Here is a 14,441-nt window from a genome sequence, read left to right as displayed (position 1 = left end):
TATTATTGCCAACAACTCCATTGTGTAAATAGATAAATTATTTGTTGCTCTTTTTGTCCCTGCCACCTTAAACTCAGGAACACTAAAAGCTGCACATATCTTTCCTGTTTTAGGGCCCTTAGATCCATTTGTGAATATATTCAAGAAAGGATAGTAATGTGTTCCTAAATGTACACTTACAACTGAATCTACTCATTCCTCAACATCTCTCACCTTCAAGAAACCTAGATCTATGACATAGTCCTTTAGGTGCCTTTTGGCAAACTCCAAGCGGACTGTCATCTGCCTTTTACTGAGCAGTGGCTTCCGTCTGGCCACTCTACCATAAAGGCCTGATTGGTGGAGTGCTGCAGAGATGGTTGTCATTCTGGAAGTTTCTCCCATCTCCGCTGAGGAACTCTGGAGCTTTGTCAGAGGGACCATTGGGGTCTTAGTCACCTTCCTGACCAAGGCCGTCCCCCCGATTGATCAGTTTGGCCGGCCGGCCAGCTCTAGGAAGAGTCTTGGTGGTTCCAAATTTCTACCATTTAAGAATGATGGAGGACACTGTGTTCTTGGGGACCTTCAACGCTGCAGAATTTTTTTGACCTCAAGGCTAGGTTTTTACTCTGGCATGCACTGTGAACTGTGGAACCTTATATAGACAGTTGTGTGCCTTTCCAAATAATTTCCAATCAATTGAATTTACCACAGGTGGACTCCAATCAAGTTGTAGAAACATCTTAAGGATGATCAATGGAAACAAGTCTCATAGCAAAGGGTCTGAATATTTATGTAAATAAAGTATTTCTGTTTCTTTATTTTTAATACATTTGCAAAAATGTAATATGTTTGTGTAGATTGATGAGGGGAAAAAGATAATTAAACCAATTTTGGAATAAGGCTGTAACGTAAGAAAATGTGGGAAAAGTCAAGGGGTCTGAATACTTTCCGAATGCCCTGTATATGAAGCCTCCTCTCAAGATACGCAAAGGACCTTGTTATTCTTTCAATATGACCAGAAGGACTCTTTAAGGTGACATTTGTGAAAACTGTGAACATTTGTGAAAATATTGCAATTCAAGATTGTACTTTTGTGAAATGTTTATCTCATGCAAAATGCTAGATGCAATTAACAACTCAGTGAGGCCAATATTTGTTTTTTAATTCAAGCTATTTTATTTCCCCTTAGAAATTATTTATGAAAAAGTTCAGACATGCTGGATTCATATTTCTAACTTTACAATATATATTGTGTACACAAAAATAGATAGCATACATTTTCCTCCAAATTGTCATAATGTTTTTGTTGACTTCTCTTTGCATTACTCTCCCACCAATGTTGATCATTTGTTGATATTCTTCAAAACATCACTGTGTTCGGTTGTGAGGAAACAAATGTGAAAATATTAAAATAAAAACAATATGACACAACCAATAATTTGGCAACAATTTACTATATTTACTACAATTTACTATATTAAAGAAGTTCACAGAATGAACTCACATGGATCTGTCCCTTGCTGCGAATGCACAGTGCAAGCTTTTTCAGGAGATTGTTGTACAGGCGAGCCTCTGGATCTTCCTCTGGAGTGACATTAGACCTATGACAGTTTTATTTTATTATTATCATTGCCAGTGGCTGAATTTGCTCTCCTTTTCTGCACATCTGGGGCGGCAGGGTAGCCTAGTGGTTAGAGCGTTGGACTAGTAACCGGAAGGTTGCGAGTTCAAACCCCCGAGCTGACAAGGTACAAATCTGTCGTTCTGCTCCTGAACAGGCAGTTAACCCACTGTTCCCAGGCCGTCATTGAAAATAAGAATGTGTTCTTAACTGACTTGCCTGGTTAAATAAAGGTAAAATTAAAAATAAAAAAAATCTCTCCGATTCAGCTTCTGCATATGTCAAGTTCTGAACTATAGCAATTATAGTAATTTCAAAGCCAATTTAACTTACATGCTCTTTTTCTCTCTCTGGTTGAGCAGGAAGTTGACAAAATTCTTCTGCACCATGGAGTCCATGATTTTGCTCATGTCACTGGCAATGGTTGACTCTGCATATCTTCTCCCCAAACCCTGTCCATTTTCTGTGAGACTAACAAGCAGACATGAACACAAACATGCGAGAGGAATGGACATATTTGATAATGCAGGGGACTCAACATCAAAATGAAATATGATCAGACATCTCAAACGCAGGATGGGAATCTTACCTGTTCTCGTCAGACTGGGACAGGACTTCAGCACGCAGCATCCCAGCCACGCAGAGAACCACCAGTGAAAACAAAGCTACCTTCATGGTGACAAAACTAAACGAGGAGAGAAGCGAGAGGCAGAGAAAGTCAGGAAGAGAAAAAAACCTGCAATTGTGGAGAATGTCTTACACTTACAATACAGGGGTTCCTTTATATTTCTAAATAACTGTTATATTTCTGAAAATGTATTACACATACAGTAAGCTAGACACAAGAATGCATTTATTAAGTATAAATGTATAGTTGGAACAACAGAATACTGGAAGGGTATATTTTGAAAACTATCTTACCTTGTGAATGGATATTCTTCAGTGAGAGATGCAGGCTTTTTGTGAATTGCTACAAGACATTGGTCCTTTTATACAGTTTCTCAGAGGTGATTTGTGGCAACACCGGCATATCAACAGGAATAACACCTTAGTTCCACTACATTAGGGCAATAATAAATAAAAAAACACATACTTCCGATAAGCAAGCTTTCTAATAAATTCAAAACTGAGTAAAATAATAGGATGTTTAAAATTGTTCCCGAGATTGGAGGTAACTACCCTTAATATGATCAGTGGAAACCTTTCTGGGCTATTAGGCTAATCTGAATGGTGCTAGATGGGAAACAATTGAGACGTGAACAGCTTAATGGTCACACTAGAAGATAAGGGAATGAAGTAAAAGGTGAATGTTTTCAATGCTGTAACCTGTTTTGGGTTACGTGTGGCTAAATTTAAATCTAAAATGGTCCTTGAGATCGGAAAACATGATTTGTCTTACTTATGAACGATGGTGTAATGGTAAATATGCTAATGCTGTTACTGTTTGTTTTTTATTCATCATGGTCATTTTAGGTTGCTGAAGGAGTGACAAGGCTAAACCCACCTATCAAATTAAATTGTATTTGTCACATACTTTGTTAACAACAGGTGTAAACTAATAGTGAAATGCTTACTTACAGGCCCTTCCTAACAATGCAGAAAGAAAAAAATGTAAATAATATGCATCACAGAGAAAGCAGAAAAGCAGAAAACACCAACACATTGTCTCTACCTTGCCGGCCCGAACGTCAACCAAGCCCTCGTGTTCATCCCTAAAAGCAAAAACATGGAAATGTTTATGAGTACAGGATAAAGACCACACAGGTGTGACATATTGGTGATGGTAGAGGATCACCTGACCAGTGGCGATTTTAGCATGTAAATCTTGGTGTGGCAAACTCAAAAAAATGCTTTTAGACACATCCCAGCATATCCACTACATAACACAACCCTAAACAATACATTAATTGGACTATAAGGGTGACAAACGGTGCCCACTAACTGTTAGGGCCAACATATAGCTGTCCCAACAACAAAGTCCCAACAGCAGTTCCAACACCTTACCACTATTACACCTGGCTATCAGCGGAGCCTTGTCTGGCAGAAAAACATTTTATTCAGCCTCATTTGCTGCCTTTTTAAAAAACATAGCTGATATGGTTTACTTACTTAAACAAACGTGGTTTCTACTGAGATGTACAAATGATGGCATAAGGGGACGACAATACATAATTTCGGTTAAGACATTAATGATCGAGCTAGGATGGACATAGTCAATATACCTATTTGTTCAGCACTTTTGAAATGTACAGCGACAGAATTCAGAACCGTTCTTACAGTTTTCTCCCTGTACACCAAGTCAGAACCGTACGATAAATAAAGGGGGAATATTGTGGTTTAATTTTGGTAGATGTTATTTACAATAATCTTTAAGGGTGCCATTAATTGTGAAACCTTGATTTGGAGGACATTGATTTTTAATTAAATCAATCAATTATTTTGGTGGGTTCCATTGAAACATTAATAAAGTACAGTATTTGTCACATGTTGGTATTTTGAGTTTCTCTCTATTATTATATTGTTTATATTTTTTAAAGTATTGCTTGTGCATTGGCAGTCAAGGGTGCCAGTAATTTTGGAGACCACTGTAAGCAGACAATGAAAGCTCCTACAATATTCAATGATGACATTTCTCTGAAACAGGCTATAGCCTGCATTTGCACCACCAAGTCAGAACAGTAGGCCAAATTATGAGGGGAAAGGGGACCAAATTATTTGGGTAAGGCACATGGGCTACGAACAGCTTACTACACAACATACACTTAGTATACATATCTCCCTGGCATAGTACATCATTTATACAGCAATAAACAACACATTTTTGGACTCATCTTGTTGTGCTGTGCTCACTTGAAAAGGAAGGTGGCGCGGCGGTCCTTCATGGGCAAATTTTGTCTTCAAACTTTGTCATCAAAGTCTGGCATTCTATGGATTTATGGTGCTTTCAAGAACATTGGGAGAAAAAAACAAGGTTTAATCATGACGTTAGTAACCTTCAGGTCGGAGCTCTAGAAAGAAGGCAGAGTTCCCGATTTGGAATGCCGGTTTGGATGACAGTTCAAAATGTATTTTCCCAGTCGGAGGAAAATCAAAGTTCCCAGTTGTCTTGAACTCACTGAAGTCTGATATTTCCCAGTTCAGAGTTTCCAGTTGTTTTGAAAGCAGCAGAAGTCATGTTGGATTGCGTGGCCAATTGTGGCCAATTGTATATGTTTATTCTTTGGAAAAGAATCTTTAAGCCCAGACTTGGACCACACATCAACTCCACTGAATAGCTGGCTAGTGATTGCTTTGCAAAGCCACTGATTCCTTCCAAACCATAAAGATCATCAAGGACAACAACCACCCGAGCCACTGCCTGTTCACCCCGCTATCAGCCAGAAGGCGAGGTCAGTACAGGTGCATCAAAGCTGGGACCGAGAGACTGAAAAACAGCTTCTATCTCAAGGCCATCAGATTGTTAAACAGCAACCACTAACATTGAGTGGCTGCTGCCAACACACTGACTCAACTCCAGCCACTTTAATAATGGGAATTGATGGGAAATGATGTAAAATATATCACTAGCCACTTTAAACAATGCTACCTAATATAATGTTTACATACCCTACATTATTCATCTCATATGTATACGTATATACTGTACTTTATATCATCTACTGCATCCTTATGTAATACATGTATCACTAGCCACTTTAACTATGCCACTTTGTTTACATACTCATCTCATATGTATATACTGTACTCGATACCATCTACTGTATCTTGCCTATGCTGCTCTGTACCATAACTCATTCATATATCTTTATGTACATATTCTTTATCCCCTTACATTTGTGTATAAGTTAGATTACTTGTTGGTTATTACTGCATTGTTGGAACTAGAAGCACAAGCATTTCGCTACACTCGCATTAACATCTGCTAACCATGTGTATGTGACAAATAAAATTTGATTTGTTGAACTTGCGATTTACAACTTGTTGTGTAATGTTTATGTCCAATGGTCGTGAGCACCGATAATTTTTATCTATAATTTCTCTTCAAAAATTTGCCAGTAGACTTGATTCATGATGATAACTGCTAGCTCACTAGTTAAGATTTTGAAAGTGTGATGTTGGCATGATCAGTCAAATCAAAGCTAATGTAGATATAAAGTGACTTGACATAATTTTATCTGTGGCCAATGACCTTGAGCCTTCTTGGATGGGCACTTCTAATGTAACTCTATGGCTACACCAAAGGGGCTTGAACTCTTGAGCTCTCCCGTAGATTTTGTGGTGACAGTTTCCCATGAGTGAAAGAACACTGAGCCAATCACAGCACAACTAGAGAACATTACCAACCCCTTCGCTCCGTATTTTCCGCTGGCTGTCCCACCACCACAGAAAGCACTGAGCTAGGCTGAAAAACATGCATTTTGGAGCTGCCTTTCTCAAGAAAGCAAAAAAAGAGACCAAGTTTGTATGCGGCTCTATTAACTCAATAATTGTTTTATTTTTTACTGTTTGCAAACTGATATGTGACACGTATTAATGCCAAAATAACATGCAAAACAGGCAACATTATATTTATTTGCTAAACAGGTCAGGCAGGTGGGGCTCTACCTGCCCTGAATGACAGGTCGCCACTGCACCTGACCCACTTGCCATGCAAGAACATGTTTGCTACAGTCACAGTATGGGTAGAGGTTTTAAAACGTACAGTTGAAGTCTGAAGATTACATACACTTAGGTTGGAGTCATTAAAACTTGTTTTTCAACCACTCCACAAATTTCTTGTTAACAAACTATAGTTTTGGAAAGTCGGCTAGGACATCTACTTTGTGCATGACAAGTAATTTTTCCAACAATTGTTTACAGACAGATTATTTCACTGTATCACAATTCCAGTGGAATCATTCCATAAAATGATGTCATGGCTTTAGAAGCTTCTGATAGGCTAATTGACATCATTTGAGTCAATTGGAGGTGTACCTCTGGATGTATTTCAAGGCCTACCTTAAAACTCAGTGCCTCTTTGCTTGACACCATGGGAAAATCAAAAGAAATCAGCCAAGACCTCAGAAAAAAAATTGTAAACCTCCACAAGTCTTGTTCATCCTTGCGAGCAATTTCCAAACGCCTGAAGGTACCATGTTCATCTGTACAAACAATAGTATGCAAGTATAAACACCATGGGACCACGCAGCCATCATACTGCTCAGGAAGGAGACGAGTTCAGTCTCCTAGAGATTTATGTACTTTGGTGCGAAAAGTGCAAATCAATCCCAGAACAACAGCAAAGGACCTTGTGAAGATGCTGGAGGAAACAGGTACAAAAGTATTTATATCCACCGCATAATGAGTCCTATATCGACATTACCTGAAAGACTGCTCAGCAAGGAACAAGCCACTGCTCCAAAACCGCCATAAAAAAGCCAGACTACGGTTTGCAACTGCACATGAGGACAAAGAATGTACTTTTTGGAGAAATGTCCTCTAGTCTGATGAAACAAAAATTAAGCATGAGGGTGGCAGCATCATGTTGTGGGGGTGCTTTGCTGCAGGAGGGACTGGTGCACTTCACAAAATAGACATCATGTGGAAGGAAAATTAAGTGGATATATTGAAGCAACATCACAAGACATCAGTCAGGAAGTTAAATCTTGGTCGCAAATGGGTCTATCAAATGACAATGGCCTCAAGCATACTTCCAAAGTTGTGGCAAAATGGCTTAAGGACAACAAATTCAAGGTATTGGAGTGGCTATCACAAAGCCCTGATCTCAATCCTATAGAACATTTGTGGGCAGAACTGAAAAAGCGTGTGCGAGCAAGGAGGCCTACAAACCTGACTCAGTTACACCAGCTCTATCAGGAGGAATGGGCCAAAATTCACCAAACTTATTGTGGAAGGCTACCCGAAACGTTTGACCCAAGTTAAACAATTTAAAGGTAACGCTACCCAAATACTAAATGAGTGTATGTAAACTTCTGACCCACTGGGAATGTGATGAAAGAAATAAAAGATGAAAGAAATATTTTGCTCTACTATTATCCTGACATTTAACATTTAAAATAAAGTGTTGATCCTAACTGACCTAAGACAGGGAATTTTTACTAGGATTAAATGTTAGGAATTGTGAAAAACTGAGTTTAAATGTATTTGGCTAAGGTGTACGTAAACTTCTGACTTAAACTGTAATTTCAACTGTACTGACGGTATTCGTAGAACCATAGTTACATTCGTAACTTCCGTTATGGTATGGGCAGGAAAGCGTTCCGGACAACGAACACAATTGCATTTTATCTATGGCAATTTCAACGCACAGAAATACCATGATGAGATCATGAGGCCCATTTCTTTTAAAGGTATCTGTGACCGAGACACCGTACCAGTCAAAAGTTTGGACATCTACTTACCAGTCAAAAGTTTGGAGACCTACTTACTCAAGTTTAGTGAAGACAAACTATGAAATGACACATGGAATCATGTAGTAACCAAAAAAGTTACATCTAAATATATGAGATTCTTGAAAGTAGCCACCCTTTGCCTTTTTTTGTTTTTTTATTTAACTAGGCAAGTCAGTTAAGAGCAAATTCTTATTTTCAATGACGGCCTAGGAACAGTGGGTTAACTGCCTGTTCAGGGGCAGAACGACAGATTTTGTACCTTGTCAGCTCAGAGTTTTGAACTTGCAACCTTTCTGTTACTAGTCCAATGCTCTAACCACTAGGCTACACTGCCGCCCCAAGTGCCTCGATGACAGCTTTGCACAATCATGGCATTCTCTCCAACAGCTTCACCTGTAATGCTTTTCTGAAAGTCTTGAAGTTCCCACAAATGCAGCTTTTCCTTCACTATGTGGTCCATCTCATCCCAAACCATCTCAATTGGGTTGAGGTCAAGTGATTGTGGAGGCCAGGTCATCTGATGCAGCACTCCATCATTCCCCTTCCTGGTCAAATAGCCCTTACACAGCCTTGAGGTGTGTTGGGTCATTGTCCTGTTGGAAAACAAATGATAGTCCCACTAAGCGCAAACCAGATGGGATGGTGTATCACTGCAGAATGCAGTGGTAACCATGCTGGTTAAGTGTGCCTTAAATTCTAAATAAGTGTCACAAGCAAAGCACCCCCACACCATCTCCTCCATGCTCCACTGTGGGAACCACACATGCGGATTTCATCCGTTCATCTTCTCTGCGTCTCACAAAGACATTGCAGTTGGAACCAAAAATCTCAAATTTGGACTCAGACTCTGGCAGCCTCACGAGAGCCAGTTTTATAGCGCTTGATGGTTTGTGTGACTGCACTTGAAGAAACTTTCAAAGTTCTGGAAATGTTTTAAATTGACTGACCCTCATGTCTTTAAGTAATGATGGACTTTACTTATTTGAGTTGTTCTTGCCATAATATGGACTTGGTCTTTTACCAAATAGTTATATCTTCTGTATACCACCCCTACCTTGTCACAACACAATTGATTGGCTCAAATTCCACAAATTAACTTTTAACAAGGGCCACCTGTTAATTTTAAGGCATTCCAGGTGACTACCTCATTAAGAAAGATTGCCAAGGGTGTGCTACTTTTAAGAATCTCAAAATAAATAAAAATATTTGAACACTTCTTTGGTGCCCACAAAAAAGTACATGATTCCATATGTATTGGATTGGATTTCTGCATACATTGGTCATCAAATTTGATCTGATCTTCATCTAAGTCACAACAATAAGACAGTGTACATGATTCCATATGTGTTATTTCATAGTTAATATATTCACTACTATTCTACAATGTAGAAAATAGTAAAAAATAAAGAAAAACCCAGGAATGAGTAGTTGTGACCAAACATTTGACTGGTACTGTATGCATCCCAGTCATGTGAAACCCGTAGATTAGGGACTAAAGAACTTCAATTGACTGATTTCCTCATATGAATTGTAACTCAGTAAAATCTTTGAAATTGTTGAATGTTGCGTTGAATGTTTTGTTCAGTATATATCAGGGGTATCAAACTCGTTCCATGGAGGGCCAAGTGTCCAAAGGTTTTTCCTTTCAATCAAGACAATCCAGGTGACAGGGATTCATAAATCAAGTACAAGGGAGGAGCTAAGACCTGCAGACACTATGCTTTTCAAACTCATGAAAGACACACCCTCACCTTTCCCCCGGGGGGAATCTCCACGGACATATTTGTCGTCGGTCCAAATGATTACACAAGCAAGGGAAATTTGCAACTTAAGCCCCTCAGCTTTAATGGCGGTAGCGAGTGTACAATTATGTTCACTTCTGTGCCTGAAAGGCCCCATAATTCAATTTGCCCTGTTTTGTCCATTCGCTAAGAAGCCAGCCAAAACTTAAACGTCAATATGGAGTCAACATACAAGTTTAAGTAAAAACGCATGTAAATAAGTTAAATTGTACTAATGCACAAACCCGTCTGGTAAATGTTCTTGTTTGGTTAGCTTTTGGAAATTGTAGAAAACATTTTCCTTCGAAAGTTCCATCTGGACAGGCTAACAGTTGGCTAATTAATTGTCTAGCTATCATACATATATTGTAACGTCCCTGGGTTTATGAGTGCTGAGTTCGACTGCCGCTCGAGCATGCTTTTGCTTTTCAGTCGATAGCGCACTGGACATCGGGATAGAGGGTTCGAGCCCTGCTGTTTCATTACATTGGTGTCAGAAGTGGGATCGGACATTGCATCCGCGACTGCGTGTGCTTGGCCGGTGAGCGCGTTCCTGTAAGACGTAGAAGTCGCAAGCTAGCGCGAGGACGCGCTCTTTGAAAGGAGGGAGTAGTCATTTAAGACCAACCCTATCCCTTCAGGCCTCAAATTAAGTGGACACTTCTGATGACGTGTCATGACGTCAGATGAGTATACACTTACAGGGTGAGGGAGGAATTATTTTTAAATGGACCACCCTTGGATGGAAATTCCCTCCTTCATCCCATGATTGTTTTCATCCACCTGTAACTGGTGGGCGCTTTGTGCTACAGTCAATTGTGGGCCTGTCTACTAATATTAAACCATTTAAAATACACCTACTGTATGATTTTTATTTTTTTATTTCACCATTATTTAACCAGGTAGGCTAGTTGAGAACAAGTTCTCATTTGCAACTGCGACCTGGCCAAGATAAAGCATAGCAGTGTGAACAGACAACAACATAGAGTTACACATGGAGTAAACAATAAACAAGTCAATAACAGTAGAAAAAAAAGAAAGAGTCTATATACATTGTGTGCAAAATGCATGAGGAGGTCGGCGAATAATTACAATTTTGCAGATTAACACTGGAGTTATAAATGATCAGATGGTCATGTACAGGTAGAGATATTGGTGTGCAAAAAAGCAGAAAAGTAAATAAATATAAACAGTATGGGGGTGAGGTAGGTAAAATTGGGTGGGCTATTTACCGATAGACTATGTACAGCTGCAGCGATCGGTTAGCTGCTCAGAGAGCAAGATGTTTGAAGTTGGTGAGGGAGATAAAAGTCTCCAACTTCAGCGATTCTTGCAATTCGTTCCAGTCACAGGCAGCAGAGAACTGGAACGAAAGGCGGCCAAATGAGGTGTTGGCTTTAGGGATGATCAGTGAGATACACCTGCTGGAGCGCGTGCTACGGGTGGGTGTTGCCATCGTGACCAGTGAACTGAGATAAGGCGGAGCTTTACCTAGAATGGACTTGTAGATGACCTGCAGCCAGTGGGTCTGGCGACGAATATGTAGCGAGGGCCAGCCGACTCGAGCATACAGGTCGCAGTGGTGGGTGGTATAAGGTGCTTTAGTAACAAAACGGATGGCACTGTGATAAACTGCATCCAGTTTGCTGAGTAGAGTGTTGGAAGCTATGTTGTAGATGACATCGCCGAAGTCGAGGATCGGTAGGATAGTCAGTTTTACTAGGGTAAGTTTGGCGGCATGAGTGAAGGAGACTTTGTTGCGGAATAGAAAGCAGACTCTAGATTTGATTTTCGATTGGAGATGTTTGATAAGAGTCTGGAAGGAGAGTTTACAGTCTAGCCAGACACCTAGGTACTTATAGATGTCCACATATTCAAGGTCGGAACCATCCAGGGTGGTGATACTAGTCAGACGTGCGGGTGCAGGCAGCGAACGGTTGAAAAGCATGCATTTGGTTTTACTAGCGTTTAAGAGCAGTTGGAGGCCACGGAAGGAGTGCTGTATGGCATTGAAGCTCGTTCGGAGGTTAGATAGCACAGTGTCCAAGGACGGGCCGGAAGTATACAGAATGGTGTCGTCTGCGTAGAGGTGGATCAGGGAATCGCCCGCAGCAAGAGCAACATCATTGATATATACAGAGAAAAGAGTCGGCCCGAGAATTGAACCCTGTGGCACCCCCATAGAGACTGCCAGAGGACTGGACAGCATGCCCTCCGATTTGACACACTGAACTCTGTCTGCAAAGTAGTTGGTGAACCAGGCAAGGCAGTCATCAGAAAAACCGAGGCTACTGAGTCTGCCGATAAGAATATGGTGATTAACAGAGTCGAAAGCCTTGGCAAGGTCGATGAAGACGGCTGCACAGTACTTTCTTTTATCGATGGCGGTTATGATATCGTTTAGTACCTTGAGCGTTGCTGAGGTGCACCCGTGACCGGCTCGGAAACCAGATTTCACAGCGGAGAAGGTACGGTGGGATTTGAGATGGTCAGTGACCTGTTTGTTGACTTGGTTTTTGAAGACCTTAGATAGGCAGGTCAGGATGGATATAGGTCTGTAACAGTTTGGGTCCAGGGTCTCTCCCCCTTTGAAGAGGGGGATGACTCTGGCAGCTTTCCAATCCTTGGGGATCTCAGACGATATGAAAGAGAGGTTGAACAGGCTGGTAATAGGGGTTGCGACAATGGCAGCGGATAGTTTCAGAAATAGAGGGTCCAGATTGTCAAGCCCAGCTGATTTGTACTGGTCCAGGTTTTGCAGCTCTTTCAGAACATCTGCTATCTGGATTTGGGTAAAGGAGAACCTGGAGAGGCTTGGGCGAGTAGCTGCGTGGGGGGCGGAGCTGTTGGCCGAGGTTGGAGTAGCCAGGTGGAAGGCATGGCCAGCCGTTGAGAAATGCTTGTTGAAGTTTTCGATAATCATGGATTTATCGGTGGTGACCGTGTTACCTAGCCTCAGTGCAGTGGGCAGCTGGGAGGAGGTGCTCTTGTTCTCCATGGACTTCCCAGTGTCCCAGAACTTTAGAGTTAGAGCTACAGGATGCAAATTTCTGCCTGAAGAAGCTGGCCTTTGCTTTCCTGACTGACTGCGTGTATTGATTCCTGACTTCCCTGAACAGTTGCATATCGCGGGGACTATTTGATGCTATTGCAGTCCGCCACAGGATGTTTTTGTGCTGGTCGAGGGCAGTCAGGTCTGTAGTGAACCAAGGGCTATATCTGTTCTTAGTTCTGCATTTTTTGAACGGAGCATGCTTATCTAAAATGGTGAGGAAGTTACTTTTAAAGAATGACCAGGCATCCTCAACTGACGGGATGAGGTCAATGTCCTTCCAGGATACCCGGGCCAGGTCGATTAGAAAGGCCTGCTCACACAAGTGTTTTAGGGAGCGTTTGACAGTGATGAGGGGTGGTCGTTTGACTGCGGCTCCGTAGCGGATACAGGCAATGAGGCAGTGATCGCTGAGATCCTGGTTGAAGACAGCGGAGGTGTATTTGGAGGGCAAGTTGGTCAGGATGACGTCTATGAGGGTGCCCTTGTTTACAGATTTAGGGTTGTACCTGGTGGGTCCCTTGATGATTTGTGTGAGATTGAGGGCATCTAGCTTAGATTGTAGGACTGCCGGGGTGTTAAGCATATCCCAGTTTAGGTCATCTAACAGAACAAACTCTGAAGCTAGATGGGGGGAAATCAATTCACAGATGGTGTCCAGGGCACAGCTGGGAGCTGAGGGGGGTCAGTAGCAGGCGGCAACAGTGAGAGACTTATTTCTGGAGAGAGTAATTTTTAAAATTAATAGTTCGAACTGTTTGGGTATGGACCTGGAAAGTATGACATTACTTTGCAGGCTAACTCCTCCCCCTTTGGCAGTTCTTTCTTGACGGAAAATGTTATAGTTGGGTATGGAAAGCTCAGAATTTTTGGTGGCCTTCCTGAGCCAGGATTCAGACACGGCAAGGACATCAGGGTTAGCAGAGTGTGCTAAAGCAGTGCGTAAAACAAACTTAGGGAGGAGGCTTCTAATGTTGACATGCATGAAACCAAGGCTTTTTCGATCACAGAAGTCAACAAATGAGGGTGCCTGGGGACATGCAGGGCCTGGGTTAACCTCCACATCACCCGCGGAACTGAGGAGGAGTAGTAGCAAATATTAGCCTGCCTAGCTGGAACTTCTGAAGGAATTTTCTACCAAAAGATAACCAAACATTAACTTTCTACGAGACGTGTTTGTGCCGTCATCTTCATTCGTAGCACAATTTTACTTATTTGCCTTCATTTTTACTTATAGTTGTATGTTGACTTTACCATTGATGTTTTTTGCATTCATTTTTACTTACAGTTGTATGTTGACTTTTCCATTGATGTTTAAGTTTGACTTTTCTTAATGGAAGTACAATCGTCGCGAATTGAATTATGGGGAGTATCAGGCCTCGAAGTGAACATAATTGTACACTCGCAAAGCCGACTACAAACGTGGGTTTACGTTGCAAACTTCCCTTGCTTGGCTAATCATTTGGACCGTCCTCCAAGATTGCGGCGTGGATTCCCCCAAATGTATTAAGAGGACAAGTGAACGAGGGTGTGATTTTTTTTTAAGCGTTTCCAGCTCAATGCTCCCTACTGAAGCTTTTCTGCAACTTCATTCTTCCCAAAACATAAACATT

At 41.3% G+C, this 14,441-nt stretch overlaps 1 protein-coding gene across 1 annotated transcript; it reads right to left on the bottom strand.

Moving 5' to 3' along the window:
• Positions 1-1,140: 1,140 nt before the first annotated feature.
• Positions 1,141-4,368, bottom strand: gip (gastric inhibitory polypeptide). The gene is made up of 6 exons (XM_064921883.1): positions 3,276-4,368; positions 2,525-2,660; positions 2,193-2,288; positions 1,937-2,074; positions 1,487-1,583; positions 1,141-1,353 (listed from the first exon to the last, which is right to left on the bottom strand). The coding sequence occupies exons 3-6, from the start codon at positions 2,276-2,278 to the stop codon at positions 1,351-1,353; spliced, it is 324 nt and encodes a 107-aa protein (XP_064777955.1). The 5' UTR covers positions 2,279-2,288; positions 2,525-2,660; positions 3,276-4,368; the 3' UTR covers positions 1,141-1,350.
• Positions 4,369-14,441: the final 10,073 nt, after the last annotated feature.

This window comes from Oncorhynchus masou, chromosome 18 (assembly GCF_036934945.1).
Source record: "Oncorhynchus masou masou isolate Uvic2021 chromosome 18, UVic_Omas_1.1, whole genome shotgun sequence".
NCBI classification, from domain to species: Eukaryota; Metazoa; Chordata; class Actinopteri; order Salmoniformes; family Salmonidae; genus Oncorhynchus; species Oncorhynchus masou.
The sequence above is the reverse complement of the archived record's forward strand: the minus strand, read 5'-3'. Positions and strand labels throughout refer to the sequence as shown.

Bases quoted from the DNA above. Each gene is read 5' to 3' on its own strand.
- gip (XM_064921883.1), bottom strand. From the start codon at position 2,278: ATGAAGGTAGCTTTGTTTTCACTGGTGGTTCTCTGCGTGGCTGGGATG. The intron at 2,075-2,192 runs GTAAGATTCCCA...TCTGCTTGTTAG, and splicing joins TCCCAGTCTGACGAGAACAG to TCTCACAGAAAATGGACAGG. The intron at 1,584-1,936 runs GTAAGTTAAATT...AAACTGTCATAG, and splicing joins CAGAGAGAGAAAAAGAGCAT to GTCTAATGTCACTCCAGAGG.